The sequence below is a fragment of the Balaenoptera musculus genome, chromosome 16 (genome assembly GCF_009873245.2).
Source record: "Balaenoptera musculus isolate JJ_BM4_2016_0621 chromosome 16, mBalMus1.pri.v3, whole genome shotgun sequence".
Taxonomy (NCBI): Eukaryota; Metazoa; Chordata; class Mammalia; order Artiodactyla; family Balaenopteridae; genus Balaenoptera; species Balaenoptera musculus.
The window spans coordinates 49,960,455-49,979,686 of record NC_045800.1 but is presented as its reverse complement, the minus strand read 5'-3'; the positions used below and the strand labels follow the sequence as shown (position 1 = coordinate 49,979,686).

General features: G+C 39.1%; 1 protein-coding gene across 5 annotated transcripts in view; it reads left to right on the top strand.

Moving 5' to 3' along the window:
• SHLD2 (shieldin complex subunit 2) overlaps positions 1 to 19,232 on the top strand; it is a 96,179-nt gene that overhangs the window by 32,122 nt on the left and 44,825 nt on the right. For 3 of the 5 annotated variants that reach the window (XM_036829221.1, XM_036829222.1, XM_036829224.1), the window contains 2 exons: positions 13,171 to 14,712; positions 18,283 to 18,390. In XM_036829221.1, coding sequence (XP_036685116.1) covers positions 13,176 to 14,712; positions 18,283 to 18,390 — 1,645 coding nt within the window. In that variant the 5' untranslated portion in view covers positions 13,171 to 13,175. Of the gene's footprint in view, positions 1 to 13,168; positions 14,713 to 18,282; positions 18,391 to 19,232 lie in introns of those variants that run through there. The other 2 variants (XM_036829223.1, XM_036829225.1) reach the window with 2 other exon arrangements.

Here is a 19,232-nt window from a genome sequence, read left to right as displayed (position 1 = left end):
CACCCAACAACACAGGTGAATCTCAAAACCATTGTGTTAAGTGAAAGGAACTAGACATAAATGAGCATATACTGTATTGTTTATATGAAGTTCAAGAAAAGACAAAACTATTCTGTAGTGATAGAAATCAGAAGATAATTGTAGGTTGGAAAGGGAAGGAAGCTGTTTAGAAAAAGACATGAAAGAACTTCCTGAGATCCTGGGACTGTTCTGTATTTTGTTTTGGGTGATGGTTACATGGGTGTAGACCATTGTCAATAGTCATCAAACAGAACTGTTAAGACCTGTGCCTATTATTGAATGTTTAATTATACTTCAAATTTTAAAAATAGTAAACAAGAGTCTAGGGGAAGAACGTTTAAGGCTGAGGGAACAGCTAGTGCACATAGATGCTGAGGTATACCTTGGGGTATTTAAGGTGAAAGGAAGAAAGTGATTTAGGTCAGGAAAGTAGGTCTGTCATCTATGGTTTGTTACATTTACTCTGTATATTTTAACTTGCTAAGCAACAGGTTTTTATTTTTTATTTTTATTTATTTATTTTTTTGGCTGTGTTGTGGCATGTGGGATCTTAGTTCCTTGACCAGGGATTGAACCCATGCCCCCTGCAATGGAAGCACAGAGTACTAACCACTGGACCGCCAGGGAATTCCCAGCAACAGGTTTTAAAATTTGAATATTTAATGTCTTGGAAATTTATCATCCCATTGCCAGATGACTAAAGAGAGGGAGAGAGAGGGAGAGGGAGGGAGGGAGGCAGAGAGAGAGAAAATTTGTCAGAGTTGAAGGAAGGGATTAAGAAAGAGAAAGAGAGAGAGGTCCTCTTAAAAGCCATTTATTATTCACTTCATTATTAACTTTACAGTAAACCTTCTAAGTGGAATTCTTTGATAATGTAGCTCCTTTATATTGAAGTTCTGTTCTTTTCTTACCTCTCTAGATAAACCAGTGCTTTTTAAAAAATAATTAATTAATTAATTTATTTATTTATTTATTTTTGGCTGCATCGGGTCTTCATTGCTGTGCGCAGGCTTTCTCTAGTTGCGGCGAGTGGGGGCTATTCTTCGTTGTGGTGCGCAGGCCTCTCATTGCGGTGGCTTCTTTTGTTGTGGAGCACGAGTTCTAGGTGCGCAGGCTTCAATAGTTGTGGCACGTGGGCTCAGTAGTTGTGGCTCGTGGGCTCTAGAGCAAAGCCTCAGTAGTTGTGACGCACGGGCTTAGTTGCTCCGTGGCATGTGGGATCTTCCTCGACCAGAGCTCAAACCCATGTCCCCTGCATTGGCAGGCAGATTCTTAACCACTGTGCCACCAGGGAAGTTCCACCAGTGTTTTTTGAGTGTGTTTCATATGACTTAATGGCAGCGTTCCGGCTTGGATTCTAGCTCCACAGTTGAGTAAAGTCAAAAACCCAGAGAGGCAATATGGTATACTGGTTAAGATCTAAGGCTCTGCAGTTTGATTTCCTGCATTCCAGTCTTGGCTCCACTGCCTGCAGGCTGTGTGACCTGGGGCAAGTTCCTTTAACTTCTATAAACCTGTTTTCTGAGGAGGCAGTAGAATAAGAAGGAAAATCAGGTTATTGCAGATAATCCAGATGATTGTGATTTGAACCAGGGCAGGAGCAGGTGAAGGTGGAGAAAAGTGGTCAAGTTCTGAATGAATTTTAAAGGTAGGGCTAAAAGGATTTGATGACAAAATGGAAGTATGAGAAAAAGAGAGCGATCAGAGAGGATACCAAGGTTTTTGGCTTGAGGAACTGGGAGAATGGAGTTGCCACTTGCTGAGATGAGTATGGACTTTTTACAAAGGAATGTCAGGGCTGAAGTTGCAAAGTTTTTTTTTTCTCCTTGATTTTGTGTTTTTCACCTTTTTTAGGGGGTGGGTGGATGAGAGCAAGTACAGGTGTTGGCAGGCAGACCCCTGGGACCCATGTTTTGCTTGAGATCTTGATTACTATTCTTACAGTTCAGTCCTTTTGCAGTTACATAGTGTGGGAGACGGGGGAGTGAAGTGTGACATTTTAGGATTGCTCCTTTGACTTTCCTTAGGAAGGGTGAGTCTTGGATAAGTTGACATCTTGCTGTCTGAGACATTTTCTAGGAAGACTGGATCCAAAAGATTTTATACCTGTGTCTGCAGCCTCATTACCCAGAACCTGACTAGCTTCTTTAGCTGCCAGGCAGGTTAATTCTCTTTTCTACCTCATTTAATTCTTATCTGTGTTGTGAGATTCTTAAATGCATATTATGTATTTTAGATGCAATTCAGCCTTATTTCTGTTAGTATTTTATTTTTAAAAACTTTTTACAGGGAAATGAAACAGAGTGTTTCCCTTTATTTCTTAAGTTGTTCCTAACTATTGTTATAATGTTTCTGATAAAATGTATTAGGAGGCACACTCTTCACTAATAGGACATTTATTCGTGTATTTATAAGGTTCATAACTAGGGCACCATGTAATTTATTCCTAAACGGAGACATTTTTAAGAGTGAGAAGGGAAACTGACGAAACAGGACACCAGGATGGCATGCTTAAACTAGGACCATACTGGGCAGATCAGGATGTCCGGTCACCCTATTCTTTAAGGCAGAAGAGCAGCTAGATTAAGGGTCACTTCCTGTTTAAATACTTACTGGGAGAAGGAAAATGCCTGGAATAGGGGCTGGGAGGGAGAAATTCCCACTGCATTGCAAGCAGGACTAAGAGGCTCACTGCACCGCACTAATCATAGGGTACCTCAGGTGGTGATGAGAACATGATAACAAATCTCTCACTTGAAAAACCAAAGCCTATTGCAAAGGAAATGAGAGCTTATGCAAAAAGATTTAAGAAATCAATTGTCTGCTTAAAGGTTTGTTTTAGTAGCTATTATTTTAGATACAAGAATGAGTAATAGCTTTAAACTTCAATTGATTTTGTTTTTGAGGGGCAGATAGTGTGTCTTATACCCTTTAGTAAGTGACATAAAATGTGGCAACATGCTATCATTTTGAGTAGGAAATTCAGATACTAGCATTTAGTAACTATTGGGTATTTGTAAGAGTGATGAGTTTACCATGAATGTGCATAGTAGGTGGGTTACTAGTATTCAATGTTATTTCTTAGCACAGTGAATTAAGATAAATTGGATTGATAGAATGAGGTTAAAGAACAGAAGAACTATTTCTTTTTTAGCACCACTTGTATCAGTCAACTATGGAGAACACATGGAAACTGTAGAAATGGTTTCTAACTTCAATGTAAATAGTAGTAACCTGAATACTGTTTTTAAAAAAATAAATTTATTTTATTTATTTTTATTTTTGGCTGTGTTGGGTCTTCGTTGCTGCGTGCGGGGTTTCTCTAGTTGCGGTGAGCAGGCTTCTCATTGTGGTGGCCTCTCTTGCTGTAGAGCACGGGCTCCAGGTGCATGGGCTTCAGTAGTTGTGGCATGTGGGCTCAGTAGTTGTGGCATGTGGGCTCAGTAGTTGTGGCACACGGGTTTAGTTGCTCCACTGCATGTGGGATCTTCCCGGAACAGGGCTTGAACCCGTGTCCCCTGCATTGGCAGGTGGATTCTCAACCACTGCACCACCAGGGAAGCCCCTGAATACTGTTTTTAAAAAAATAAATTAAAATAAAATCTCCATATATAATCTTCTATAGTCTCCTTGTTTTACATATCAGTATATTAAGGAAAATTTTTTGTGATAATACATATCTTCATGACTTTAAATGGCTATATAGTTTGCCTTTGTATGGATGTGCCATAATTTATCAGACCTCAGTCAATGCACGTTTTCCTCACTTTTCTAACATTTTACATGATACTACTGTGAACATCCTTGTAGCTAAATCTAAGAGTGTATACGATGTTTTTCTCTTTAGGTTAGATCCCTAGAAGTATAATTATGGGGTCAAAGGTATACAGAATTTTAAGACTTTTGACATACATTGCCATATTGCCCTCCAGAAGGATTTTACTAGTTTAAACTCTTATTAGTATAAGCTATTTCCCTGCACCTTTGTACCCTTTTCATGAATCTTTGCAAGTTTGATAGGTTGAAATGTTTTCTCATTAATTTATAAAATTTTCTTTCATTTTATTAGGAGGTTGAATGTTTTCTTTGTTTTTAACCATGTATTTTTTTCTGTGCTATAAACCTGGTTATCTACTTTTTTTTTTTTTTTTTTTGGCTGCACCATGCAGCTTGTGGGATCTTAGTTCCCATACCAGGGATCGAACCCGGGTCCAAGGCAGTGAAAACCCACGTCCTAACCACTGGACCGCCAGGGAATTCCCAACCTGGTTATCTTCTTAACCCATTTTTCTATTACTTTGTGTGTCTGTTTGCACATGCTTGCATATACCTCATATATTAAGGATTTTAATCCAAATATAATTTAAAATTCACTATTTTTTCATTTTGGAAATAATTGGAGAAATGCAAATGAAACACCAGTGAAGTACCTCTGTACCCTCACTAGTAAAATTACTTTTTTAAAAAAGATTGTATTTATTTATTTAGGCTGCGCTGGGTCTTAGTTGTGGCATGCACGGGGATCTAGTTCCCCGACCAGCGATCGAACCTGGGCCCCCTGCATTGGGAATGTGGAGTCTTACCCACTGGACCACCAGGAAAGTCCCAAAATTACTTTTCAGTATGCTAACAAAGTTGTGGTAAGACTGGAACTCTTGGCCATTGTTTGTGGCATTATAAACTGTCCAGTTCTTTTGCAAACAACACGATAATAAATATTAAGAGCTATAACAATGTACATTTTCTTTGACCCAATAATTCCATACCTGGGAATTTATCACAAGAAAATAATCGAAAGGAAATGCTAAATTCCTCAAATTATTTAATGTAGCAATGGCTATAATAGTGACAAGTTAGAAACAAATGAGTGAATTAGAGAGTAATGGTGAACTAAATTAGATTCATTATGAAAATATTAAGCTAGCATTAAAAATAATTAGGAATGGCTTCCCTGGTGGCGCAGTGGTTAAGAATCCGCCTGCCAATGCAGGGGACACGGGTCCCCTGGTCCGGGAAGATTCCCACATGCTGTGAAGCAACTAAGCCCGTGCGCCACAACTGCTGAGCCTGCGCTCTAGAACCCGCAAGCCACAACTACTGAGGCCCGTGCTCTGCAACAAAAGAAGCCACTGCAATGAGAAGCCTGTGCACCGCAAAGAAGAGTAGCCCCCAGTCAGGGCAACTAGAGAAAGCCCACGTGCAGCAATGAAGACCCAGTGCAGCCAAAAATAAATAAATTTATTTAAAAAAAATGATTAGGAATTTATAGGTTGACATAAAAGAGTAGCATTACATGGATTGAAGCAGAATACAAAATTATTTCAATTTTATGGTTACAACTATGTAAAAATACACACTAAAAAAAACCCTGAAATACAATGGGCTGGTTTTTATGTGTCACCAAGTATCGATATATATGTGTAGAGTTCCTGAGGTTTAAGACTCTAATCTTTATTGAGTAAGTACTCTGTGCCCATCTCACAGCAACACTGTAAGATAGGGATGGATGTTATTTTCATTTGACAGATAAGGAGACAATTCTCACTGGACTTACAAAGAAATTAATTTTGTTATTATGGATGTTTTCAACTATATACAAAAATATAAAGAATATGTATATATGTATATATATATCTCATCTAGCTTCAATAATTTCAAGTTTACATTTTTAGTAAGTTGCAGAGTAGGGTTTTAACCCATATGTATCTTGCTCCCAAACCCATACTTTTAATTACAATCCTATGCTGCCTCTTCATTTTGTCATTTGATGCTTTTGAGTAACTTTATCATGCTCGTTTTTTTTGGTAAAATTGACATGGAAAGGCATTATAATGATGAGTTTTTAGGTTGGTAATAAGATGGAGAAAGCACTCCCTTTTAACCACATATATTTTGTAACAAGCATTTTTAGTTGCAGTGTTCTGCAAAGACAAACCTGCTGATATGGTTCATCCTGTTTTATAAATCTTTGACCCATTCATCAGACTCTGACCACTCTAAAGATAAAGGACTATGGTTGCATTGGTCTTTCTGACTGAAGTGGCCTTCTGCCGATTGAGAAATTGTATAATTATTAACTATGGTAATGGATATGTACTTGCAAGTTTCATCTGGTATCTTAATGAGCTTTAACCCTCTGAGTCCACCCAAAAGTTATCCAGGAATCATTGAAATATGTCAGTGTTCACAGCTTAACTCTCAGTCAGTGTATTTTTGCTATGATAAATATTTTGTTTCTCTCTGGCCTCACCACATGCCATCCCCCTGCTCACAGACTCACAAATCCTATGAATTAGAGGAGTTACTAGCTGCAGCCTTAGATATAAAGACTTCTTTAAAAAATTACTCTCTTTTGAATTAACAGGACCGTACTTTCAAGTCAGTTTTTGTGTTTTTTCTTTTGAGCGGGAAGGGGGAGTCCCACACATACAGGGCTATATATTCAGACAAACAAGTGAAGGCATACTAAAGTAATCGTTATATACAAATAACCTTGTATTTCATAGACCTTTAATTTATTTCAGACATCTCTCGTCCTGGGAGATCTTGTCTGAACTCTCAAGACTGCTTCGTGTCACCCCTGTGTGCTTCAGCAACTTCCCCTGCCTAGAAGGCAAGGAGAGCTCTGAATCTTGGGAATCTGTGGCCTCTGGGCCTCATAACCTTCAACCCTACCAAACTTGAATCCAAGGACTATGGAATCTAGTCAGATATAGGGTCATTTAGTCAGATATTCCCTTCAAGAAAGAGACTAAATAGAACATTGCTTTCTTTTTTTTAATTGAGGTATAGTTGATGTACAATATTATATGTTTTGTGTGTACGACATAGTGATTCATAATTTTTAAAGGTTATATTCCATTTATAGCCATTATAAAATATTGGCTATATTCCCTGAGTTGTATCCTTGTAGCTTATTTATTTATTTTATACATAATAGTGTGTACCTCTTTTTTTTTTAATTAATTAATTAATTTATTTATTTTTGGCTGTATTGGGTCTTCATTGCTGCGTGGGCTTTCTCTAGTTGCAGCGAGTGGGGGCTACTCTTCGTTGCAGTGCGCGGGCTTCTCATTGAGGTGGCTTCTCGTTGCAGAGCACGGGCTCTAGGTGCGCGGGCTTCAGTAGTTGTGGCACACGGGCTCAGTAGTTGTGGCTTGCGGGCTCTAGAGCGCAGGCTCAGTAGTGGTGGCGCACGGGCTTAGTTGCTCCGCGGCATGTGGGATCTTCCCGGACCAGGGCTTGAACCCGTGTCCCCTGCATTGGCAGGCGGATTCTTAACCACTGTGCCACCAGAGAAGTCCCTAGTGTGTACCTCTTAATCCCCTACCCTTATCTTGCCCTTCCCCCCTTCCCACTCCCCACTGGTAACCACTTGTTTGTTCTCTATATCTGTGAGTCTGTTTCTTTTTTGTTATATTCACTGGAATGCTTTATTTTTTAGATTCCACATATAAGTGATATCTTATAGTATTTGTCTTTCTCTGTCTGACTTCATTTAGCATAATACTCTCCAAGTCCATCAATGTTGTTGCAAATAGCAAAATTTCTTTATTATGGCTGAGTAATATACCATTGTATATGTATACCACATCTTCTTTATCCATTCATCTGTTGATGGACACTTAGGTTGCTTCCACATCTTGGCTATTGTAAATAATGCTGCTATGAACATTGGGGTGCATGTATCTTTTCGAATTAGTGTTTTTGTTGTTTTTTAGATATATACCCAAGAGTGGAATTGCTGGTTCATATGGTAGTTCTATTTTTAGGTTTTTTAGAAACTTCCATAAGAACATTGCTTTTTTATCTACTGTGATTGTGTCAGATACAATGATACTAGAAATATAAGCCTGATGTTAGGGAGAGTGGTTGGTTCAATATAGCCTGGTAAAGCATAATTGGATATTTAGTAGTTAAACGAATGCAATTAGATGGAATTCTGCAGCGTTGTATGGAATGAAAAGATGAGATGGCCCAAGGAAAAAGAGAGAAAGAAAAACCAGAGAGGTAGAAGAACTAGTCAGGAAAGAGTAGTGTTCTAGAAACTAAGGAAAGAGTTTCACAGTTGGAGTGGTGAAGTACTATGGATACTTATTTGACAATTTGGGCTTCACTGTTGTCTTAATAGAGATAGGAAATAGAAGTCAGATTGCAGGACATTTAGGAGAAAATGTTAAGTGAGGACCTAGAAGCAGTGAGTGTCTTACACTCTTTCTAAACCTTTTGGAGATTACCTATTGCAGGTCTGTCCCTTGGGTAAAACAGTGGAGGCTGCTTTACTGGCTCTGGTGTTGGGGTGGAGTGCAGGGATGCCTTGGGACTGTATTGTACTCCTTTTTTATGAGTATTATTTAAATTCAGTTTCAAAATTTTGTCACTAAACGTAGTCCAGAGAGCCTATGAAAAATGCAGGTAATGGGCAGTCCTACTTGGTTGAGCTGCCCCAGGCTTCTCCCTCCTAGGGACGCCCTGCATGTATTCCTGTGGTTACTCAATTTCTCTATTTTACAGTTGTCATTTTAGCTCTCCCATTAGACTATAAGCTCCTTAAAGCTCTTTGTTATTGTTGTTGAATTCCCAGTACTTAGCATGATGCCTGGCACATACTACTGAGTATTTGTTATGTGAATGATTGAATGAATAAATCAATAGTTTTCTGGTTTTTTAAGCAGAAAAGAATTCTAATTTGATGGTCTCACAGAATCAAAAAAAGTAGAGTGTTTCAGGAAAGAGGAATTGATAAACAGTCTCAAATGGCAGTAACATAAGTGTTGAAAACTGACCTTTGGATTTGGCTATTAGAGGTCATTGATTTCCATAGTAAAAAACTTTATAGCAAAATGATTGGAGTTAAGAGCCATATTTAAGTGGGTTGAAGAATAAATAGGAAGTGAGAACAAAGAAACAACATGAAAGTTTGTTTTTTTGTTTTGTTTTTAAAGATTTGAGGCTAAAGGGAAGAAACTATTGGAGAAAAACCCAAAGATTCTAGATAAGGAAGTTTGTTAGCATAGGAATTTTATGCATTTGATTTGAATATATCTAAGTGTTTCTACCTATGTGTCAGAATAATATATTCCTCCCTCTTCCACTTGGTTTTGATGTATCTTTTGAACTTGAACGTTTTTGCTGTGCTATTTGGGGCCCCCTAGTGGCCAATTTAATAATGATCTATAGATAGTAAACTGTCAATTAGATCTAATGTACCAGTTACTCTTTATGCAGATTATTCTTTCTATGAGGATTAGATGGGGGTGGGACATGTGATTATAGTACTTAGTGATACTTAGCCCTTTTTGTTTTGTTATGGGTCAAGACTTGACACCTAAGCTTACTATAATTTTGTTTCCTTAGTAATAATTCACTATTATAAACTGTTTGAAAATAGCGGTATATCTTTGTTTTAGTTGCTAATAAGTTAACAGCTGACATCATTGTTCTCAGCTCTTATTCTGCAATGTTAGATTTAGGTCCATTGTTGTATGTCTATTGGAACACCATATCCAGTTTGAAGATTGTGAAAGAAAAGCCTGAATTACCAAACAAAAAAAGATCTGATTATTATAAAAATAATAAACATTCATTATTCATCACAATAAAACTTTTAAAATATAGAAATCTTTAAAAAAATCATCCTTAATCTTGCTTCCCAATGTTTTTCTTTCTAGGATTTAAAAAAAATATTTATTTATTTATTTGTCTGTGCTGCATCTTAGTTGCAGCATGTGGGATCTTTTAGTTGTGGCATGCGGGATCTTTAGCTGTGGCCTGCAAACTCTTAGTTGAGGCATGTGGAATCTAGTTCCCTGACCAGGGATCGAACCCGTGCCCCCTCTGGTAGTCATTAGTCATTAGTGATGGAGATATACATCTGGTGGTCATTAGTCATTAGTGATGGAGATATACATCTGGTGGTCATTAGTCATTAGTGATGAAGATACACATCTGGTGATCATCAGTCATTAGTGATGGAGATATACATCTGGTGGTCATTAGTCATGACATCAGATATACATCTGGTTGTCATTAGTCATTAGTGATGGAGATATACATCTGGTGGTCATTAGTCATTACATCAGATATACATCTGGTGGTCGTTAGTCATTAGTGATGGAGATATACATCTGGTAGTCATTAGAAGGTATTTAGATCCTGAGACTGAAAGAAAATCACCTAGGGGGTGAGTGCAGAGAGAGAGCCAAGTACTGGACCCTTGAGTAAGAAGTTGAGGAGATGAGGAGGAGCTAGCAAAGGAGACTGAGAAGGAGCGACTGGTGAGGTAGTGTGAGGTGGGATGAGAATCAAGAGGATGTGGTATCCCTAAAGCCAGATAAAAAGAAGAAAGCGGTGATCAGTGGTGTCAAATCCTGCTGACAGTCGGAGTAAGTTGAAAATGGGAAGTTGACTGATGCTAAGGTGGAGGTTATTGGAGACCTTGAAATATGCCGTTTCAGTGGAGTGGTTTGGACCAATGCTTGACTGGAGTGGGTTTAGGAGAGAATGGGAGCAGAGGGAATATTGACAGTTCTTTCAAGGAATTTTGCTGTAGAGGAGAGCAGAAAAGTAGTACAATAAGTGGAGGAGTGTAGGAGCTGAGGAATAACAACTTGAGGAACAATCACAGCATGTTTGTATGTTGATGGAGATGCTCCAGTAAAGAGAGAAAAATCAAGATTTAGGAGAAAAGGGGAGAATTGTTGAAACCTGATTAGGAAAGAGGGTATAAGATCTAATGTCTAAGTGAGGAAGAGATGGCTTTGCATAGAAGCACGAACAGTTAGTTCGTCTGTAGTAATAAGAAGTTGGACAAAGTATATGGGTATGATAGAAGTGGGTAAATATGTTGTTGACAACTTGTAAATGATCACCAGCTGCACTTGAAGATAGGGGAGGAGATGCTGGGGATTTAAAGAGTAAAAAGGTATAAAAGAGTTATCTTGGAGAACGAATGGACAGGAAAAGATAAGATTGCTGGGTACCACCTTGAGGTTAATGGTAATGAACTAACCAATGACTAGTTTTCATTGGTTACAGGTGTAGAGTAGGTGGTGATTGAACTAGGGTTCGAGTTTAGCTGGGCCAATACCTTGGAGATGAGAGCAGCAGAATTAGAGAAGTATGATAGGGAATGATTATAATAATGGACCATGGAATCTAAGTTGGTTAAGGAGGGAAGTGAAGAATGAGGCTGTAAAAATGAAGTATGATCATTGTGTTCAACGTAGATCCCTTGTGGTCAAAGAATTGTTGGAGTTGTGCATTTAGAGGGGGTAAGTCGAAGATAGGAGAAAGTAGTCAGAGTTGAAAGCTTAACTTGAAATTAAGGAAAAGTATGTAGTTATTGATAATGGTAGTTGTATGATTATGAGAATGGATAACTGAGGTAGGGTGGAGAATAAAATAAGTGGAGGAGAAGAGGGCAAGGAACCAAGAGGCCAGGGTATTGGAAGGAACACCCACATTGATACTGAAATCACAAGAATTATAATTGGATAGGTTATTAGATTTGAAAGAGGTGACCATGAACGAATCTTCAAGGAATGATAAGAGTGACTGTGGATAATAGCTGTCGTTTCCTGTATACTGCCATATTTCCCATACTTCCAGATGGACTTTTCATGATTTGAAACTTTCTTACCTTTTTACAAAGGACCCTGTACTCTGATCAAAAGTCCTCAATCATACCATGGTCTTTCATAACTCTGCCTTTTACAGCTGCTCGTTCTTTTGTTTAGATGCTTATAGCCATAGCGCTTACCTTCCATAGGAGCATTGTTCCGCAGGAGACTACTGTTTCCTATTTATAGCTTATAGTATTTATTACATTATTTTTAAACTATGAGTTTACATTCACTATTTTTCTCTCCTTTTTGCTTTTTTAAAACCAGGCTGACAGTTCTCTTAGGCCAGGGACTCTGTCTTTTTGTCCCTGTAGCACTATAAAAAATTTGTCAGCAAACTCTAGGAATAGATCTATTTAATAAATACTCTTTGGGGATTTCCCTGGCGGTCCAGTGGTTAGGACGCTGCACTTTCACTGCCAAGGGTGTGGTTGTATCCCTGGTTGGGGAACTAAGATCCCGCAAGCCACGCAGCGTGGCCAAAAAAAACAAAATAAAAACACAAACTTTTTGGAAGTCAGTTATTATCAAGTAAATATTGGTATGTTTATTTTTATCTCACTAAATATGATGCTTACTTAGATTTACTTATATCAAGTGCCACAGTTAATGAAAAACTGTGTAAATTATAATGAGTTTTTTTATCTGTGTATTACAAAGTGACTTTTCTTAATCTGGTGTATTTTAGAGAAGATTAAAAATACAGAAGCAACTATTGATTATGCTAACAGATTAAAGATAGATAATACAGTCACTTGGACATCTTGAAAAGAGCCTTGGTTTTTTATTTTCTCTCTGGTTCAACCCTTATGTTTTGATCTTGGGAATTGAAACTTGTGTGTATGTGTGTGTGTGTGTTTACTTTTTTTTTAATATTTATTTACTCATTTTGACTGTGGGGGCGTCTTAGCTGCGGCGCTCAGGGTCTTCGTTTTGGTGCACGGGATCCTTTATTGCGGCATGCCGACTCAGTTGCGGCATGCGTGTGGAGTCTGGTTCCCCGACCAGGGATCGAACCCGGGCCCCCTGCATTGGGAGCATGGAGTCTTACCCACTGGACCACCAGGGAGGTCCCTAATCTTGGGAATTGAGTTCACAGTTCAAGGAAGGAGGCCCTAAACTTACATAATCAATGGAGTAAAGGAAACAGGAGATTTCAAGGTGACTATAGTGCAGTTAAACAAATGCTGTTTCCTGCCTTCTTTACTAAGTTATTGTTTAAATGGTGCAAGTTTTTCAACACAAAAAAGTGACCATGCTAAGGATTTACTCATTTGATGTTAGTATACTTAGCTTTATTTTCCTTAAAGAGAGTCTTTATGTGAGGAATTTTTGTGGATGTTTTGGTTTCTCCTTATGATTTCTTATATATTTATTACTTTTATAATTAAATGGAGTAACAATGTAAATCATCTATTAATTATGTTTTTGATTCATAGTTTTTATTTGCTTTGGGGATATAAGTTAATATCAACTTATAAAAATTTAATGACAAAGGCTTATTTTAGATTTTTCATTTTTTCAGAAACCATGAGTGGAGGATCTCAAGTCCACATTTTTTGGGGTGCTCCAGTCAGTCCACTGGAAATGACAGTATCACAGGAACCAGCTTCTTTAGTGTCCACTGCGGACCCCTGGAAAGAAATTCAGCTTTTGTACAATCACCATTCCTTACATCTGAAGGATGAAAAATGCAGGCACAAAAGTGTTGAGGATTATCAGGACCTGGAACCTCTGGACCCTCCAGATCTTCCTCATGGTCATTTTCCAGCAAACTCTGTGAACAGATCTGTTCATGTGAAAGATGACTTCACACATTGCATTTCTGAAACACAAACTGTAAAATCCCAGAAGAGTCACCCCTTGGGGTTGAGTGATAGAACCAACTCCAGTGATCAAATATGTGGATTTAAGGCCAGATTTCAACATTTAACTGAAGAAGAAAAGTATCAAAAGCTTTTCAGTGAACATAAGAAAATCACAGATGAACAGCATAAAGATCAATCAAATATACATGGTCAAAATGTTCCAAAAAATTCCTTTCAGTTAGATCATAAGTGTGCAGCTATATTGGATGTGGTCTGTGGTGCTGAACAGACTAATACGGGGCCAGGGGCTATGGAAACAAACTGTGCACCAACAGAGCATCAAGAAATACAAAACCAGTGTCTGGAATTCTTTTCCTCTAGCACAGTAGACAAACCAAGGCCTGAAGGAACAGTTAGGAAGGTCTCAGGCCTTAAGATATCCACTGATACTGAATTTCTCAGTGTAATGACCTCCAGCCAGGTTGCTTTTTTAGCTCAAAGGAAGTATAAAGGGCAGAATTCTGTAAATAAAGGAACCATTAAAATGGAGATTGAACCAGAGACAAGCCATGGGGAAATAAGAATAACTGAAGATAATTTGATTCAGCCCAATGATGATTCTACAGAAGGATATGAAGGTGGACAGAACCAAGCCTGTTCCCTTGAACTTTTTAGTCCTGTTTGTCCTGAAACAAAAAATAGCCACATTCTCTTGAACACCGATAAAGGTCTTGAAGAAAATATAGGATCTCAAGAACTTTTCAGTTTTGATGATAAATTGCCACCAAATGAGATACGCATTGAGTCATGTAGCTCAGGAATACTGTGTTCCCAACTAAATACCTTCCACAAAAGTTCTATTAAAAGAAGTTGGACCTCTGAAGATAAATCAGGCCATCCTCAAGCTCTATCTGAAGTCCCCCACGTCGCTAGGAAAATCAAGTTGATTTCTAATGAGAGAGATCATACTGTAACAATGCACCAGAGGAATGTGTCTGGATTTAAGGGCATTAAAAAAACATCATTAATAAAAAACTGTGATTCTAAAAGTCAGACGTATAATTGTTTAGTCATGGTGTTATCTCCATGTCACGTGAAAGAAATAAACATAAAATCTGGACCAAATTCTGGCTCCAAAGTGCCTTTAGCAACAATTGTGGTAATTGACCAATCAGAAATTAAGAAGAAGGTTTTTCTGTGGAGGACTGCAGCGTTTTGGGCACTTACAGTGTTTCTTGGAGATATAATTTTACTCACGGGTAAGGTCATCATGGTATACTGGGAGTTTATTTTACAAAGCTGTGGGCTTTTTCCCCCTCCCACTTTAAGCCTTTGAGGATTCTCTCTTTACCATTTGCCTCTCAGGGTTCCAGCAATGATCGAGTTCCTTATGGCATCCGTGTTGGTCTCCTCACCCCTTCCCGGGGTCCTGTGTGTTGCCATTTCTGGGCATTTGTCTGTCCTTCTTAGCTCTGTCCCTCCTTCCCACTCATCTTCTCCTTAAGAAGCCTTCTCTGCTTGCTCCTCCTTTCATTCACTGTGCTAGCATTCATGTCGTGTATCATCAGGCTCTTTCTTTGTTTTTTATAGTTTTATTTATGTATATCTTTTTTTTTTACCATTTTCCTTAGGTGTATTAACCATCTTATGATAAAAGGACAATATATCTACTACTTAATCCCTAATAAAGCTGTGCACACTACATTCTTATTGAGGGAACATAGAATTTCTATTGCATTTTAAAATTATTAAAATTACTGTAGGGCCTTGAACAACATGGGTTTGAACTGCATGGGTCCACTTATATGTGCATATTTTTCAATAGTAAACACTACAGTACTCCACTGTTAGTGGTTGGTTGAATCCGTGGATGTGGAGGAACAAGGGATATGGAGGGCTAACTGTAAAGTTATAGATGCGTTAACCCCACGTTATTCAAGGGTCGCTATTAATCACATTTGGAAATACGGAAAAGAGAAACTCCTGGTATTATACCAACCTCATATAACCGCCAGTGGAGTTTTTTTTTTTTTTTTTTTTTGCCAGTGGAGTTTTGGAGTGTTACCTTCCTCTTATCTTCCCCGTGCTTCTCAATCTGTGTCTGCATACATGGGTAATAGCTGATATTTATTGGGAACTTACTTAGTGTCAGTTCCTGTTTCAAACTTTACGTGTCTTTCAACTCATTACAACAACTATATGAGGAGAGCACTGATTATCATCCTCATTTTTCAGCTGGAGGAAATTGGGACCTAGGGAAGTGAAGTAACTTGCCCACTGTCACCCAGCTAGGAGGTGGCAAAGCAGGGTTTCACCCAGACTCCAGAATCCCTACTCTTAATATACAATTGTAATCATGAAAAACAGTTTGTATCCTGCTTTTTCACGTGAAAAAAGAAATCTTAACATTTTGTTACATGTCCTTTATTGATTTAAAAATCAACACACCAGTGTATTAGGGCAGAGATACCAGTCATTTTAAGAGTGAATCCCAGGACTTCCCTGGTGGTGCAGTCGTTAAGAATCTGCCTGCCAATGCAGGGGACGCGGGTTTGAGCCCTGGTCTGGGAGGATCCCACATGCCATGGAGCAAATAAGCCCTTGCACCACAACTACTGAGCCTGTGCTCTAGAGCCTGTGAGCCACAACTACTGAGCCCGTGAGCCACAACTACTGAAGCCTGCGTGCCTAGAGCCCCTGCTCCGCAACAAGAGAAGCCACTGCAATGAGAAGCCCACGTACCACAGCGAAGAGTAGTCCCCGCTCACCGCAACTAGAGAAAGCCCGTGCGTGGCAACGAAGACCCAACACAGCCAAAAATAAATAAATAAATAAATAAAAATAAATAAGTGGACTTTCCAATCTTAATTAATAAAAAAAAATGAATGAATCCCAGGACTTCCCTGGTGGCGCAGTGGTTAAGAATCTGCCTGCCAATGCAGGGGACACGGGTTCGAGCCCTGGTCCAGGAGGATCCCACATGCTGCGGAGCAACTAAGCCTGTGTGCCACAACTGCTGAAGCCCACGTGCCTAGGGCCCGTGCTCCGCAACAAAGAGAAGCCACCGCAGTGAGAAGCCCGCGCAATGCAACGAAGAGTAGCCCCCGCTTGTCAAAACTAGAGAAACGCCCGCGGGCAGCAATGACGACCCAACGCAGCCAAAAATAAGTGAATAAATAAATAAATTTATATTTAAAAAAAAGCATGAATCCCAGACCAGGATGAAGTTGATTGAGCTTAATAGCACATCTAAAGAAAGAATGTGATAGAGAAGAGGTGTGGGTCAGCCTTAGAAGCTTATAAAGAGAAATCAAGGCAATCACTGGTAATTCCTACCAGATGGTTTGCTGGGGGAGTGAGAACCTTAGCTAATATACGCTGGTATTTGTGTAAGATTGTCAGGTGCAGTCCCTACTGAAGAGATGAACGAACATGGGATTGTAACAGCTTGGCGTAGTCTTGTCTCACTGGCGGTATCCTCTTATTCGTTGGCAGCTCAGGTCATCTAACTCAGCTCTGTTCTGATTCAGTGCTCGCTGAGCAGCCCTTTCCTTATGACTTGGCTTCCAAGGTGTAAAACTGCCTACAAGGTGAGAACAGGCTGCAAGTGTTGTTCTTTGGCAATTAATGCCTTGTTGTATATTTAAACAAGAAGATTGTGTTCTGTTTTGGGTTTTTTTGTCTCATTAACTGAGCTTATGCTGCAGAGCTGAAATCTATTTTTGGAGTGCTGAAAAAAGTGAGGTTCCGCAGACCATAAAGAGAGGGTTAGACCGTGGACCATGGTTACTTTACCAAGGCATTACTGTCACTGTGTGTGCCTCCCAGGAGGCCTTTTCCTAGCAGATGGAAACTCAACCCTGCTATCTCTCTATCTTTTCCTAGTGTCCATACAATTGTTAACAACTAGGTAACATTCTGTGAAGTGATTTAGCACAATTTACTTAACCATTTTCCTATTATAGTATATTTAGATTATTTCTATGAACACCTTTTTTTTTAACAGGGTTTTTTGTTCTGTTTTGCTTTATTTCCTTAGGAAGGAATAGTATCTAGTTCACAATTTCTGAATAAGAATGCCTTATGTTATGCTTATTAGCAGAAGGGGTAAATGCATACTGAATATTTTTTACTCTTCTAGGCACTACTGCTTTGGAATGAACCACTGCTTGGCTTCCTGGCCCTAAATTAGTCACTTTTTTTTTTTTTGGCTGTGTTGGGTCTTTGTTGCTGTGCATGGGCTTTCCCTAGTTGTGGCGAGTGGGAGCTACTTTTCATTGCAGTGCTCAGGCTTCTCATTGCAGTGGCTTCTCTTGTTGCGGAGCATGGGCTCTATGCGCGTGGGCTTCACTAGTTGCAGCACGTGGGCTCAGTAGTTGTGGCACGTGGGCTTAGTTGTTCCGAGGCATATGGGATCTTCCCAGCCCAGGGATTGAACCCGCGTCCCCTGCATTGGCAGGCAGATTCTTAACCACTGTGCCACCAGGGAAGTCCCTATTCACTTTTAATTTATCAGAAATATACATTGTACCATTTGCCTTAAGTGAACAAAAGCCATTAAACTTCTGTGGAGCAGAGCTTCCATATTGATATTGTTTGAATATACAGAAGCACTTTTGTTATTTTACCTACATACAGACATACCTAGGTTCAGAGTTCAGATTTGCTATTTTATCATTTTGTTTCTTTAGGCAGATGATTTACCCTATTTGAAGTTCAGTTGGCTGGCATGTGAGAGGCATGCACAGTATTTTGCTATGATAGGTACGTTAGCCACAATGTGAAGGAATTTTTGGCATGATCAGAACTTTTTTTTTTCCCCTTTCTAGATGTTACTATTCATGAGGATCATTGGGTTGGTGAGACAGTACTGCAATCAACATTTACCAGTCACTTATTAAATCTTGGGAGTTATTCATCTGTCCATCCTGAAGAATGTAAGACACATTTTAAATATAATAATTTCTTAGTATTTGAAGTGTATTAGAAAAAAGTAGCGTTAAAATGGTAGTGCTACAAAATGTCTTCTAAACAAGTTAGCTGAAAGGTATTGGTTTATTTTCTTAGTAAGAATGAAAATAGAATTTACAAAAATGAACTTGTACAGTATAATCATATTTAAGAAATATTGGGGGCTTCCCTGGTGGCACAGTGGTTAAGAATCCGCCTGCCAATGCTGGGGACATGGGTTCAAGCCCTGGTCCGGGAAGATCCCACATGCCGCGGAGCAACTAAGCCTGTGTGCCACCACTACTGAGCTTGCACTCTAGAGCCCGTGAGCCACAACTACTGAACCCACGTGCCACAACTACTGAAGCCCACGCACCTAGAGGCTGTACTCTGCAACAAGAGAAGCCACCGTAACGAGAAGCCCACACACTGCAACGAAGAGTAGCCCCCGCTCGCCGCAACTAGAGAAAGCCCGCGCGCAGCAATGAAGACCCAACGCAGCCAAAAATTTAAAAAATAAATAAATTAATTAATTAATTAATAAAATAAATTTCATTTAAAAAAAAAGAAAAAAGAAATATTGGGGTTCATGTTTCATTTTCTTATTTTTCTTAGAGTCAATATAGTCATGGTTCTTAACCTTTTAGCAAGTTGTAGACCTTTTTGAGAAGCTATGGGCCATGTCTTCAGAAAAATAGACTTAAGTAGATAGATATAAAACCTTGCATATTATTCTAAGTGGTTCCAGGGACCTCCGAAGTTCTTCCGTGGAGTTTCTGAGCCTCTGGAATTCTTGAGGTAATGAGAAGAGGGGGTTGTATGGCAAATA